The sequence below is a fragment of the Rhipicephalus microplus genome, chromosome 1 (genome assembly GCF_043290135.1).
Source record: "Rhipicephalus microplus isolate Deutch F79 chromosome 1, USDA_Rmic, whole genome shotgun sequence".
Taxonomy (NCBI): Eukaryota; Metazoa; Arthropoda; class Arachnida; order Ixodida; family Ixodidae; genus Rhipicephalus; species Rhipicephalus microplus.
The window spans coordinates 55,313,301-55,326,908 of NC_134700.1; the positions used below are offsets into that span (position 1 = coordinate 55,313,301).

The following is a 13,608-nucleotide window of genomic DNA, read 5'->3' on the forward strand; positions in this document are numbered from 1 at the left end:
AACAGCCCCGTCCACAGTCATTTTATCAGGTGTTTCATCTGCAGGATTGAGAAGATAGCTGCCTCCAGAGAACATCACTACGACTTTTACTATGTTGCAAAGTATCAGCATAGTATTGAGTCATAGCCGTTATGATGTCGTTGTTTAGTTTATTTTTATACGCTTTATATCACGCTAAAGTTAATAAGTTCAGGTCTCAACAAAACTTTTATAAGTTCATCCTTAACGTTAATGCGATAAAGCAAGGAAGGGCTGATCCACAGCTTTCTAATCTTTCTGCGCCATGAAAGATTTTTTCTCGGGAAGTGCTCAGAATTTAACGTTTAAAATGACGTATGAATGCTTCATATACAGTACCTAGTTCAGTTGCGCGATATACATCATTTCATGACGCGTTTCTTATTCCAGCATGAGATGTTTCAAGAATATTGCCACGTTCCATTTCCCAAGCTTTTGTTATCGTCCCAAAACACCACACGATTCTCAGCGCAAACCGCGCCTGCAGTTTTCGAGAGGGTTCCGGACTGTAGTAGATCATTTCGATAAGATCACGCCCACTGTGCGAATGGTACAGATTGTTCTGGAACGTACGCCGCCGCCAGCGGTAGCGCTAGAACATTCGACGGCGGGAGTATAAATGCCGACGCGCTTCGCCGCTTGTCAGTTGTTGATCGAAGGCCGACGCTCCGTTCGCCGCTATCAGTCCGAGACTGCTATCTGTGCGAGACTGCTGCTGTAATTGGACTTTCCGTTTACTGGGCACAGGTTCGCCCAAATAAACAGTTAAAATCCCAACACGAAGTCTCCTGTCTTCGGCCACGTCACGACCCCGTGACATCTGGTGGAGGTGCTGGGTACGTTCATGTACCGGACGCCCCCGTCAAGCCGTGAACCCAGCCCACGTCGCGGAGAAGACACCGACGCCAACCAGGAGCAGCGAACAAGCCGCCGACAGCAAGGGCTACCACCGGAGTACGGGCTTCTACACGACAAGCCGCAGAAGACCAAGGCCATGACCGCGACTGCAGCGACAATGACAACCGCAGCGTCCCAGCCCACGATGGTCATGCATCAACCCAGGGAACCACCAATTTTCCATGGGTCATCGTTCGAAGACCCGGAGTCCTGGCTAGAGACATACGACCGTGTGGCTGCCCTCAACCACTGGGACCATGACGAAAAGCTGCGTCGTGTGTTCTTCTATTTAGAAGACACCGCAAGGACCTGGCTCGAAAATCGGGAGTCCACGCTCCGAACGTGGGATGTTTTCTCCGGCGCATTCCTGCAAACGTTCGCGAGCGTCGCTCGAAAAGAGAAGGCCGCTGCTTTATTAGACACCCGGGTTCAACTACCAAATGAAAATGTCGCCATTTTCACAGAAGAAATGACCCGACTATTCCGTCACGCTGACCCAGACATGCCTGAGGAGAAAAAAGTTCGTTTCCTTATGCGAGGAGTCAAACAGGAGCTCTTCGCGGGACTGATGAGAAACCCACCGAAAACCGTCCAAGAATTTGTAGCCGAAGCGACCACTATCGAAAAGACACTGGACATGCGCACTAGACAGTATAATCGTCGCCTGACTGCAGACTGTGCTGCTGCTCAAGCCAGTAACTCCGGAGACCTGCGTGAAACGATCCGAGCGATCGTGCGGGAAGAGCTGCGCAAGCTGTTGCCTTCGGCGCAGCCTCAAGTGGATTCAATCGCCGACATTGTGCGAGAAGAAGTTCGGCAATCGCTTCAACTTCCCCATGCACCGCTGCCCGAGCCGGAAGCTATGAGCTACGCCGCTGCAGTGCGCCACAACGCTCCTCCCTGTCCACGCCAAAACGCCGCCCCGTCGCACTTCCGTCGACAGACGCCACCGCCGCCACCACCCCCACCGACGTCATACCGTTCGCCAGCGGCCCAGCGCAGTGCACCGAGAAAGACTGATGTCTGGCGCACCCCTGACCATCGCCCGCTCTGCTACCACTGCGGCGAGGCCGGACACACATACCGCCGTTGCCAGTACCGACAGATGGGACTGCGTGGCTTCGCCGTCAATGCACCGCGTCCACAGCCAGGAGAACGACCACGTGACATCGCCGACTACCTGACAGGAACTCGGTGGACACCACGAAGCTCTTCGCGTTCGCCGTCGCCCAGCCGCCGCACGTCACCGCACCACTGGCAGTACTCTGGCCCTACGCGGGGCCGGTCTCCTAGCCCGTATTCGGGAAACTAAGGGCAGCAACCGGTGGAGGTGCGGTTGCTGTGCGACGAACTACCGAAGATCCTCCGACGACGACGACGCCGCGACGGAGCTTTCCGAACACAGCGCCAACCAGGCAAAGCCCTGACGGCGAAAGCTCACTTACCGAAGGTGGCCTGACGACGCAACATGGAAGCAGCGGAACAAGCCGACGCAGCCGTGACCCGACGCCACGCCCTAACTGTAATGTGAGACGGCGAACTAGCGACCTCGACGTTCTTATCGACGGCCACAGTGTGACCGCTCTCGTCGATACTGGAGCCGACTATTCTGTCATCAGTGGGTCGTTCGCCGCGAAGTTAAAGAAAGTTAGGACAGCTTGGAAAGGCCCTGAAATCCGCACAGCCGGAGGTCATCTCGTAACGCCTGCAGGAATCTGCACAGCGAGAGTCACCATTAACGGCCGTGTTTATCCTACAGACTTCGTAGTCCTACAGCGTTGCTCGAGAGATGTCATCCTTGGCATGGACTTCTTATGCCTCCATGGTGCTGTCATCAACCTAAAAACAAAGTCGATAACATTATCCACAGAAGAAGCACTACCGCCGCGCACGCCGTCTGGACACCATCCCTTAAATGTGCTGGAAGAACAAGTCACCATTCCGCCTCGCTCAAGCGTCATTATTTCAGTCGGCGCTACTGAATCACCTGACTTCGAAGGCGTCGTTGAAGGCAGTCAGCATCTGTTGGTCACCCGAAATATTTGCGTCGCAAGAGGAATTGCAGAGTTGCGGGGAGGCAAAGCAACGGTTATGCTCACAAATTTCAGCAATGAATACAAACATGTGAACAAAGGAACAACGGTCGCATACATCGAAGAAATTGTCGAAGCCACCAGTGCTTTCGCCCTCGCCGATTCGGCGGAATCTGCTCAGAGGAACCAAGCCCCTCCCATAGCTTTCGACGTCAATCCAGGACTTCCGAACGATAAGCAAGAACAGCTCAAGGCCCTGCTCCTGCAATACGAAGATTGCTTTTCGTTGTCATCGAAAATTCGGCAGACCCCAATCACGAAACATCGCATCATAACCGAGGAAAATGCCAGACCACTCCGTCAGAGTCCGTACAGGGTTTCGACGCGAGAACGTGAGGCCATCAAGAGACAAGTTGATGAAATGCTGCGGGATGACATTATCCAGCCGTCCAAGAGCCCATGGGCATCCCCCGTGGTGTTAGTGAAGAAAAAGGATGGGACCCTACGTTTCTGCGTCGATTATCGCCGCCTGAACAAAATCACAAAAAAGGACGTGTATCCTCTCCCACGAATAGACGACGCACTTGACCGGCTCCATAACGCCAAGTACTTTTCGTCAATGGACCTCAAGACTGGCTATTGGCAAATCGAAGTCGACGAAAGAGACCGAGAGAAGACGGCGTTTATAACACCGGACGGCCTCTTCGAGTTTAAGGTGATGCCCTTCGGCCTTTGCTCAGCGCCTGCAACTTTTCAACGCGTTATGGATACAGTACTCGCAGGATTGAAATGGCAGACTTGCCTTGTGTACTTGGACGACGTCGTCGTGTTTTGCTCGAGTTTCGACGAGCATCTTCGGCGCCTTGAAGCTGTACTTCAAGCCATCAAGACTTCCGGACTCACACTGAAGCCAGAAAAGTGCAGATTTGCGTATGAAGAGCTCTTGTTTCTGGGGCACGTTATCAGCAAGTCTGGAGTTCGTCCTGATCCACGGAAAACAGCCGCCATCGCCGAATTCCCGCCGCCCACTGACAAGAAAGCCGTGCGCCGATTTCTGGGCCTGTGCGCCTATTATAGGCGGTTCGTGAAAAACTTCGCCCGCATCGCCGATCCTCTCACTAACCTTACCAAGGCCGACGTGGAGTTCAAGTGGGAAACGCCACAGGAATACGCTTTCCAGGAGCTTAAACATCGCCTCCAGACGCCTCCGTTACTTGCCCATTTCGACGAATTCGCCGAGACAGAAATACATACTGACGCAAGCAGCGTAGGTCTTGGCGCCGTTCTTGTGCAGAGGGCTGACGGACTTGAAAGGGTTATTAGTTACGCCAGCCGATCGCTATCCAAAGCAGAAGCAAATTATTCCACAACAGAAAAGGAGTGCCTCGCCATCATCTGGGCTACGTCGAAATTTCGCCCCTACCTCTACCGCAGGCCCTTCAAAGTTGTGAGCGACCACCACGCCTTGTGTTGGCTAGCCACCTTGAAGGACCCTTCAGGTCGCCTCGCACGATGGAGCCTGAGACTTCAAGAATATGACATTACTGTCATTTACAAGTTCGGCAAAAAACACTCCGACGCCGACTGTCTCTCTCGTGCGCCTGTCGACCAACCCCTACCCGACGACCCGGATGACGACTACTTCTTGGGAACGATAACTACCGACGACTTCGCTGAACGACAGCGGGCCGACCCGGAACTTAAGGCCCTAATAGAATACCTCGAAGGCAGGACCGCCGAAGTCCCGAAGGTGTTCAAGCGCGCACTTGCGTCGTTTTTTCTACGAAACGGTCTGCTACAAAAGAAAAACTTTTCACCGCTTCGGGCTAAGTACCTCCTTGTGGTGCCTTCAGCTCTGCGACCAGAACTCCTGCAGGCCCTGCACGACGATCCGACGGCAGGGCACCTCGGTGTTTCTCGCACGCTCGCGAGGATACAAGAAAGGTACTACTGGCCGCGTCTTACCACTGACGTCACTCGTTATGTGAGAACATGCCGGGACTGTCAGCGACGCAAAACACCGCCGACAAGGCCAGCGGGACTTCTGCAGCCAATAGATCCACCTTGCCGACCTTTCCAGCAGATTGGTATGGACCTACTGGGGCCGTTCCCGACGTCGGCTTTCGGAAACAAGTGGATCGTGGTAGCTACCGACTACCTCACCCGCTACGCCGAGACAAAAGCCCTGCCAAAAGGCAGTGCATCCGAGTTAGCTAAGTTCTTCGTCGAAAATATCGTCCTACGTCACGGCGCCCCGGAGGTCCTTATCACCGACAGAGGAACGGCATTCACTGCCGACTTAACTCAAGCGATCTTGGCATACAGCCAAACAAACCACCACCGGACGACAGCGTACCACCCACAGACCAACGGCCTCACCGAGCGGCTTAACAAGACGATCGCCGACATGCTGTCAATGTACGTCGATGTCGAACACAAGACGTGGGACGCCATTCTTCCGTATGTGACCTTCGCATACAACACGGCGGTGCAGGAGACGACGCAGATATCTCCATACAAATTGGTCTACGGAAGGAGCCCGAGAACGACGCTCGATGCCATGTTACCCAACGTCACCGACGAAGAAAACCTCGATGTGAGCGAGTACCTTCAACGCGCCGAAGAAGCCCGACAACTTGCGCGTCTCCGTATCAAGAATCAACAGACGACCGACAGCCACCGTTACAACCTTCGACGACGCTTCGTGGAATACCAGCCCGGTGAACGTGTTTGGGTGTGGACGCCGATACGCCGACGTGGACTAAGTGAAAAGCTTCTGCGACGGTACTTCGGACCGTACAGGGTGGTTCGACGTCTCGGCCCCTTTGATTACGAGGTTGTCCCCGACGGCATCACGAACTCTCAACGACACCGATCTCGACCTGAAGTCCATGTCGCGCGCCTAAAGCCGTTTCATGCGCGTTAACAAACTGAAACAGTGCTTTTTTTGTATTATTGTTGTATTGTAATTTATTCATTGTACTTTCTTGCATTATTATTGTACCTTCATCTTTAGTTAAAGCATCGAGACGATGCCTTTTTCAGAGGGGGGCAATGCCACGTTCCATTTCCCAAGCTTTTGTTATCGTCCTAAAACACCACACGATTCTCAGCGCAAACCGCGCCTGCAGTTTTCGAGAGGGTTCCGGACTGTAGTAGATCATTTCGATAAGATCACGCCCACTGTGCGAATGGTACAGATTGTTCTGGAACGTACGCCGCCGCCAGCGGTAGCGCTAGAACATTCGACGGCGGGAGTATAAATGCCGACGCGCTTCGCCGCTTGTCAGTTGTTGATCGAAGGCCGACGCTCCGTTCGCCGCTATCAGTCCGAGACTGCTATCTGTGCGAGACTGCTGCTGTAATTGGACTTTCCGTTTACTGGGCACAGGTTCGCCCAAATAAACAGTTAAAATCCCAACACGAAGTCTCCTGTCTTCGGCCACGTCACGACCCCGTGACAATATTATCATTTATGCACTAATAGTGTCAATCTTACATTGATGGATGATTACTCATTTGTTTGAATACACATAAAGATATTCCCTTGTGATCGCTCAAGTCACTGCACACAACAACCGATCTTGTCAGGGACAGTTCAACGTCTGCTATGAATATTTCAAAAAGTGTCGCATACGGCTGTGTAATACGAGTTGGCATATTAATAAAATGTGAGCATCCATATGAAGACAGTAATATTGAAGTCAAGTCAAAGTGCAGTTTGACAACATTAAAATATCTGCCACAAAAAACGGTATATCGATTTTCAATTGCATACTGAAGGAGGTCCTCTAAGCATTTAATGCATTCTGATGCAATGCCATGTGTTTGACAGTGTGAAACAGAAAATACAGTGTGGTTTGCTAGCAAAGACAGTACTTCGCAACTATCTGAGACAAAAGAAAATTCAAAAATCTATCGGCTTTCAATATCAGAATACAAGTGGCAAGACACCTCCCCCCTGACATCCACATGGGTGGTAATAAAATATGTCTCATACATTCGTAGGGTGAACACACTGTTATCTGTGCACCATATTTCAGTTATCACATAGAATGAGAAGCCAAATCGAATTATCAACACTGCAAACTCGTCAAATGTGTTGCACATTGAGTGACCCTTGTGATATGAAAGTACCGCGTGGCCTGGAAAGACAGGAATTGAGAATGATTTTTCAGCTACTCAGGATGCAAGAAAACACCGGTGTGCAGAGAAGGCGTTTCTGGCAGAAAAGTGCATAGATTGAACTTCTGCCTTGTGCTTGCCCAGAACATCGAGATGGACCCCACTGGCTCTTGTGAGCACCTTGTCTGCCTTGCTTAATTTGGTGGGTCACCCTGGAAAAGTCTGTCGTACTACAGAAACTTAAGGGAGCGGCCACCGGGAGCGCAGAGATCGGAGGTGGAAGAGAACGATCATCGGATGTGCGCAGGGTGGCACGCGGCAGCGGCTGGCAGCTGGCAGTTGCGGCCCGGTTTCCGGACAATAAAGAAGGTTCCTGGTCTAGCTCCTTATCTTCTCTGCGGGGTTCTGGGCCGAGCAGCATAGAAACCCCCTACACTTGGCGCCCAACGGGAAGAACCCTGCCCGTGGGCCAGGGACATCGAGGCAGTTCACGACCGTGGCCTTGATAACGCCGCTGACCGTGCCCACCTTTTCTGGCCAAGAGGCAAAGGAATCGGTCATCGATTTTATTGACAACTTTTTCGTTTACTCGGTCGTTAGCGGCTTCTTGAAGTCCGGCGTGCTCCGGGGTGTTCTACCGGTTCCCTTGCACTGTGCCACTGAACGATGGCGACGTCTTCAAGCTCTCTTCCAGTCCTGGAACCAGTTTGTCGCGGCATTTCGGGAAGTGTTCCTGCGGGTCGCCTACGACTACCGTATCCGGCGTGAGCTCGATGCCCGAACGCAACATTCAGAGCAGGGTCTGCGCGATTATGTTCGAGCTATGCAAGAGCTCTTCCGTTGAGTGGACCCCGCTGCTCCTGAGACCGTTGAGGTCTCCCACGTTATGCGGCGATGCCATCCCCGTTTTCAGCAAGAACTGTTGGCCACTCCTTTCATTCTCTCGAGGAGCTCGCCTGCTGTGCTCGGAGAGTCGAGGAGGCTGTCTTTCGGGGCCAGCGCTATGAGCCACAACCTCCCGACAAGCTGCGCCATGTCAACGTAGCGTGTCAGTACTTCTGTTGTTACATCGACATCCCGTTACCCGCGCAGGCCATGGAGGGCGTGGCAACCTCGTCCGATGGGATGGCACCACGACACAAGAGATGCAGCGGCGGTGCATCGTCCGCCAACGAGGGTTCTACTGCCCAGAATGACCAAGGCGATTGCCAAGGCCCAGCAAGAACCACAATGCGGATGTAAAGCACCTCAACAACATGGCCGAGGGGGAGAGCTCCACACTTGCCGAGACTGGGAGAGACGTCGAGGGGAGTGCAGGCGACGCACATGACACGGGGGGCTCGTGTGCCATGGAGGCACCTTGGGACCGCTATGAAAGTGGCGACAACGCATGCGCTATTGCATGCTCGGACAACGGGAGTGCCGTGCAGTCCACAGCGATGGTAACGAAGCTCTTCGTGAACGAACCCGATGACCTTCCAGGTGGCAAGAAGGACACTGGTGAGTGCCGGACCAGTGAACAGAATGTCGGCGTCGGCGGCGTAGCGGCAGACGCTATGTGTGGAGACACTGCGCGACGCGATGACGTTGCTGATTCAGAAGTAGTCAATGACGAAAAGAGCGGGATTCAGAAGGCGAAGAAAAAAGAGGACAAGGAAGAAAAGGGACAGAAAAAGTCACCATTACGTGTGGCACCTTGATAGAGAGGCGGCAGACGAGTACCGCAACAGCGCTACCAAGGACGGAGAACTCCAGGGCAGCCAATATCTAGAAAGACACTGAAGGGAAGCTGAACGCCACTGTGGATGCGGAAGAGGTGTGCTATGAGGCGGTTCTAGAGGGCGACGAAGGGTGCATCGAAAAAGATGTGGAGAATGTTAACGGTGTTGAGCTCAGGGAGGTGGAGGAGGAGGTCGTTGAGAAAGAGGTCGAAGAGTCCCTGGAAGCCGAAGGAGAGACCGAAGAGTGTCAGCGTTGCCAAGAAAGGGTCGGGAAGTGTGATGGTGAGGAGGCTGAGGAGTCTCAGGAGTTAAAAGAGGTCATCGAGTCTGGGAATGGTGAAAAGGACATTGAGGAGATCGAGGGGAACATCGAAGGAAAGGTGGCACGGAGGGAGAGACCGTTGAAAACTGGGAAGCAGCCAGCGATGGAAGTCGAGTATTATGGCAAGGGCGACGACACACTGCAACACGTCGAATCGAACTAAGAAATGGAATGCAAAGACGCCGGCGATGTAAAGGTCATGATTGACGGGAACAGTGCCGCCGATTCTGTGGATGAGAAAGCCATCGCAGAAGCTTCAGACAACACAGCCAAGAAGTTCGAGAGAGCTGAGATGCCTGAAGGGAAAGAGCCCGTAAAGCCATTGCTGAGACTTTGCAAGGGATCATCTCCACTGAAAACAATGCTTTTCACCAGATCTGAGCTGCTGCCGAGATACTATATCAGGGAAAGCCAAAGGGTAACCACCGAAGGCACAGGCAGCCAAGCCTTTTATGTAGACGTCACGCCTTCATGGCTGCCAAGGTCGCCAGCGTACGCCGACTACCATGTGGAGGAGTGGCCAAACAAATAGTCCGGGCAGATACCAGGGCAAGGCAAGACACAGCAAAAGGTCTGCTACGACAAAGCACCATATCGCAACGCCAGCACCAGGGAGTCTATTTCGATTTCTCTGGGCCTGTTGATTCATCAGTACCGTATCTACACCAGAAGCGTCAGCTTCCTGTAATCAACCTGACTGCGGTCGTGAACTTCAACAAGTCTAGTGCGCCTCCACCTTCGGGTGGTCGCAGAGTTCCCTACGCTGTGCGAATTAGCAGTTCCCGCGTCCTGCAGACCATGATGTCTCACAGCGAGTTGTGGAAGGACTGCGCTGGCATGTGGATTTGTGCACCACATACGTTCCATCGTGGCCAGGGTTAACTGCTATGGCACCGCGTTCCTTTTTCCTCTTTCGCCAAAGAGGAGAGGGCAGTATAGGAGTGGCCACGGTGAGCACGCTGATCGGAGATAGAAGAGGAGGACGATAATTGGGTGTGCGCAGAGTGGCAAGCGGCAGTGGCTGGCAGCGGGCAGTTGCGGCCCGGGTTCCGGTCAATAAAGAAGGTTCCTGGTCTGGCTCTGCGTCTTCCCCGTAGGGTTCTGGGCAGAGCAGCTTAAAAACCCCCTACAAACTATAGCGCTCATATCCACCTTAGTAAAAACTGGCTCATCATTTACTCTTACTAGGATAAATCGCGACCCTGCGCTAGATGCATTGACAGTTCCTCAGAAAACGTCACTAGAGTTTGCTCGAACTGAAGAAACCCGTACTTGTCGCCGTTGTGAAGTCTTCTTGAGAACCACCGTGCTGAAATGTCCTTTCATATTGCAGTTGTTGCACTTCTGTGTCTTGGCTGGCCAGACAGTCCTCGCAGAAATTGTAACGTGAACCTTGCTTTCCGGAGACTATTTTCTGCTAGTCGCTCTGATGCCCACCGGCGTCAATTCGCTGCACTCCTGGATCAAAGAAGCATTTCAGGCACCATTCGCTGCACGAAGCTCTTGTTGCATCTGCACTGTTTCCTTCAGTCATGCTTTTACTAGAGCCATTGCCGGAGTCAGATGGCCCTTCAGTCACTGAAGTCTCACCGGTCTGCCAGAACAGGTGGCGCTGTCATGAAGTGGTCGATGTCAATGGTTTTTCCAGGCACCTGCTGTCTCTTGTAAAAGTGAGCACTCTCCTACATTAAGTTGTGGTCCTTGAGAAAGTACTCGTCAAGCCTCTTTTTTACAAAGTTTTACTTCTTCGCATCGTGCTCAGAAAAATTGATTGTTGAAAAGGTGTCTGGTGTCTATCGACCCATGGTATAGAGCAGGGCCCGCATTTATTATGAAATTTTCGCACAAGCACACGGAGACACAGAAAAAAAAAAAGACAAACGGGCGCAATCTAACAACTGTTAGATTTATTAAATTGCGCCCGTTTGTCTTCCTTTCTGTGTCTTTGTGTGCTTGCACAAAAATTTCATGATGGATATGTTCTAACTAGGCGGAATTGCAATTTTGCCTGCATTTATGCCTCCTCCGAGTACTCGTTCAGGCCAGACGCGAAGCAATAGTCCTTGAACGTCTGTATCTACGCCGGCCACTCTGATGTGTTGTCGAAGTTCAGCTGTGGAGGCTGGAACAGGCAGTGCGCTCCTGAAGCCAAGGCACTTCCCGCTTGAAAGCTCATTTTGACACATGGTTGTCTCAACTCATTGACTTTCTGACTTCATGTTGCGTTGAAGCGGGCTGCAGTAACCCAAAGACCAATGTCCTTCCACAATCAGAGATAATGCCGGTCATATTCAGTTCCCTGGAGGCACAAACTGAAAAGCTCCCAGTGTCTATTTACACTCGTACATGTAGGCCTACCGAGGCTACTGCCCCGTGGCTTCCGTTAGCACAGAATAGAAGATAAGACAGTGTATTCAGACTTAGATGCAACAACTGCACGCCAACACTTATCAGCACATGTTTAACAACACTGATCAGCACATGTTTAAAAAGAGCCACATGTGCTGGTAGTATTCATGAAAATTTTCGAAACAGCTGTTAAACTTCTCATTAAAGTACTTGAAAGTTGCAAAAAAAAATTGTATAACCATTGTAATGGCTCACGAGAGCCAGTGGAGCCCATGGCAAGAAAAATATCAGTCTACTACTTTCTGGACAAACACTGCATCTTTTTCAAGGTATTAATATGGTTGGGTTTTTTTGTGCAGGTGGGCAACCTTCCTTTCCGAAGAGTGTGCAAGGAGTTTGGGGCGGACATCACGTGTGGAGAGATGGCGATGGCTGCCAACCTGCTTCAGGGCCAGCCATCAGAGTGGGCCCTCCTGAAGCGGCACTCCTCAGAAGACCTCTTTGGGGTCCAGGTGAGGACACTGCAACTTCACTCACAAATTTAGCCAACAGCAAATTATGGTGATGCACTTGTATGAAATTGTACGGAAACAATAAAGCAAAGAAACTATACGAGAGAAAGGTATTCTCTTTGTCTTTGGTATCCCTCAGGTTTGTTTCTAGCATGTTAGATTACAGTCGACTCCCGTTAATACGAAGTTCACGGGAACTTCGTATTAAACGAACTTCGAATTAAGCAAAAAGCACTAAAAACGGCACTTTTATTAGTTTAAAAGTGCAACAGTTTTGAGGAAAAATAGTCTGTCATCTTCTTCTGCTTGCCGAATCTGGCTGCGGCTAGCAAGTTTTGTAAGGAATACACGTGTCGAAGTGCTTCTTCGGCGTTGTGTTCTCCAACAAAAAACCGCTGCGCAAGAGCAAGACCCGCAGCTACATCGGCAGCCCTCGGTGGTGGCTCATTTCCGATGTCGTCGTCATCATCGTCATTTTCAGGAATGCAGTCATGGGGCCGAAGCATCTGCACGATTTCGCTGTCCGTTAGTGGACCGCATGTTTCGACGTTGCTGTCCACAGCGACATACTCGTCAAAACGGACGTCACCAAGAGCGGCGCGAAAGCTACCGTCGTCGAACTCATTTGTTTGCACTTCCACTGGCGCACAAGGAGAAGCATCCCCCGAGTTTTCCATGAAACCACAGGCCCGGAAACAATTGGCGATGGTTTCTTCTTTCACGCGGGTCCAAGCTCGCGCTAGCATGTTCATGGCACTAAGCAAACTCACCTCGTATTGCGACGAGTTGTCCATGCACAAAAGCATGCGCTCGACGAGATGCTGCCTATACAATACCTTCACATTTTTTATTATGCCCTGGTCCATGGGCTGCAACACGGACGTCGTGTTTGCAGGCAGGTACACAAGGCGGATGGCACTCAAGGCAGTTACGTTCATGTGGGCACTACATTGGTCCACAAGGAACAACACCTTCAGCTTGATTGCGCGAACTTGCGGTCGAGTTTGGTGATCCAGTCCTTCAATATATCGGATGTCATCCACGCCTTTCTGTTCGAGGCATAATCCACAGGAAGCGTCTTCACGCCTTTAAAGCACCTAGGCTTGGCAGCCTTCCCGATCACAAGCAGGCGACACAGTTCTGTGCCAGTCATGTTCGCCGCGACTAGCACTGACACTCTCTCTTTGCTTCTTTTGCCTCCAGAACAGTCGTCGTCTTTAAATGTCAGGGTCTTGTCCGGTAGCAGCCGATAAAAAAGCGCAGTCTCGTCTGCATTAAAAATGTCTGCCGGCTGGTATTCTTCGAGGTACTCGCGAAGCTTGCCCGCTTTCCATGTCAGGCACGTTTCCTCATCGACTGACGCCTTCTCCCCACACACGCTTTTAAAAATCAAGTCGTGGCGATGTTTGAAACGCGTAAGCCACCCATCCGAAGCAGCGAAGTCGTTGATGCCCAACATTTCAGCAAGCGATGACGCTTTTGCCGTGACGACTTCACCACTGAGAGGAAGTTTGTTGTTTCGTGCCTCTCTGATCCAAATCAGCAGTGCTTCCTCCAACTCGGGGTAGGCGCCGGTGCGCATCCGCTTCAGCAATGTCTTGAATTTTTCACTTTCAAACGCATCCAATATT

General features: G+C 51.7%; 1 protein-coding gene across 10 annotated transcripts in view; it reads left to right on the forward strand.

The window, feature by feature from the left end:
• The window catches only part of Dus3 (Dihydrouridine synthase 3), a 243,518-nt gene that overhangs the window by 69,298 nt on the left and 160,612 nt on the right, over positions 1-13,608 (forward strand). For all 10 annotated transcript variants that reach the window (XM_075869244.1, XM_075869350.1, XM_075869491.1 and 7 more), the window contains one exon: positions 11,825-11,977. In XM_075869244.1, coding sequence (XP_075725359.1) covers positions 11,825-11,977 — 153 coding nt within the window. The remainder of the gene's footprint in view (positions 1-11,824; positions 11,978-13,608) is intronic.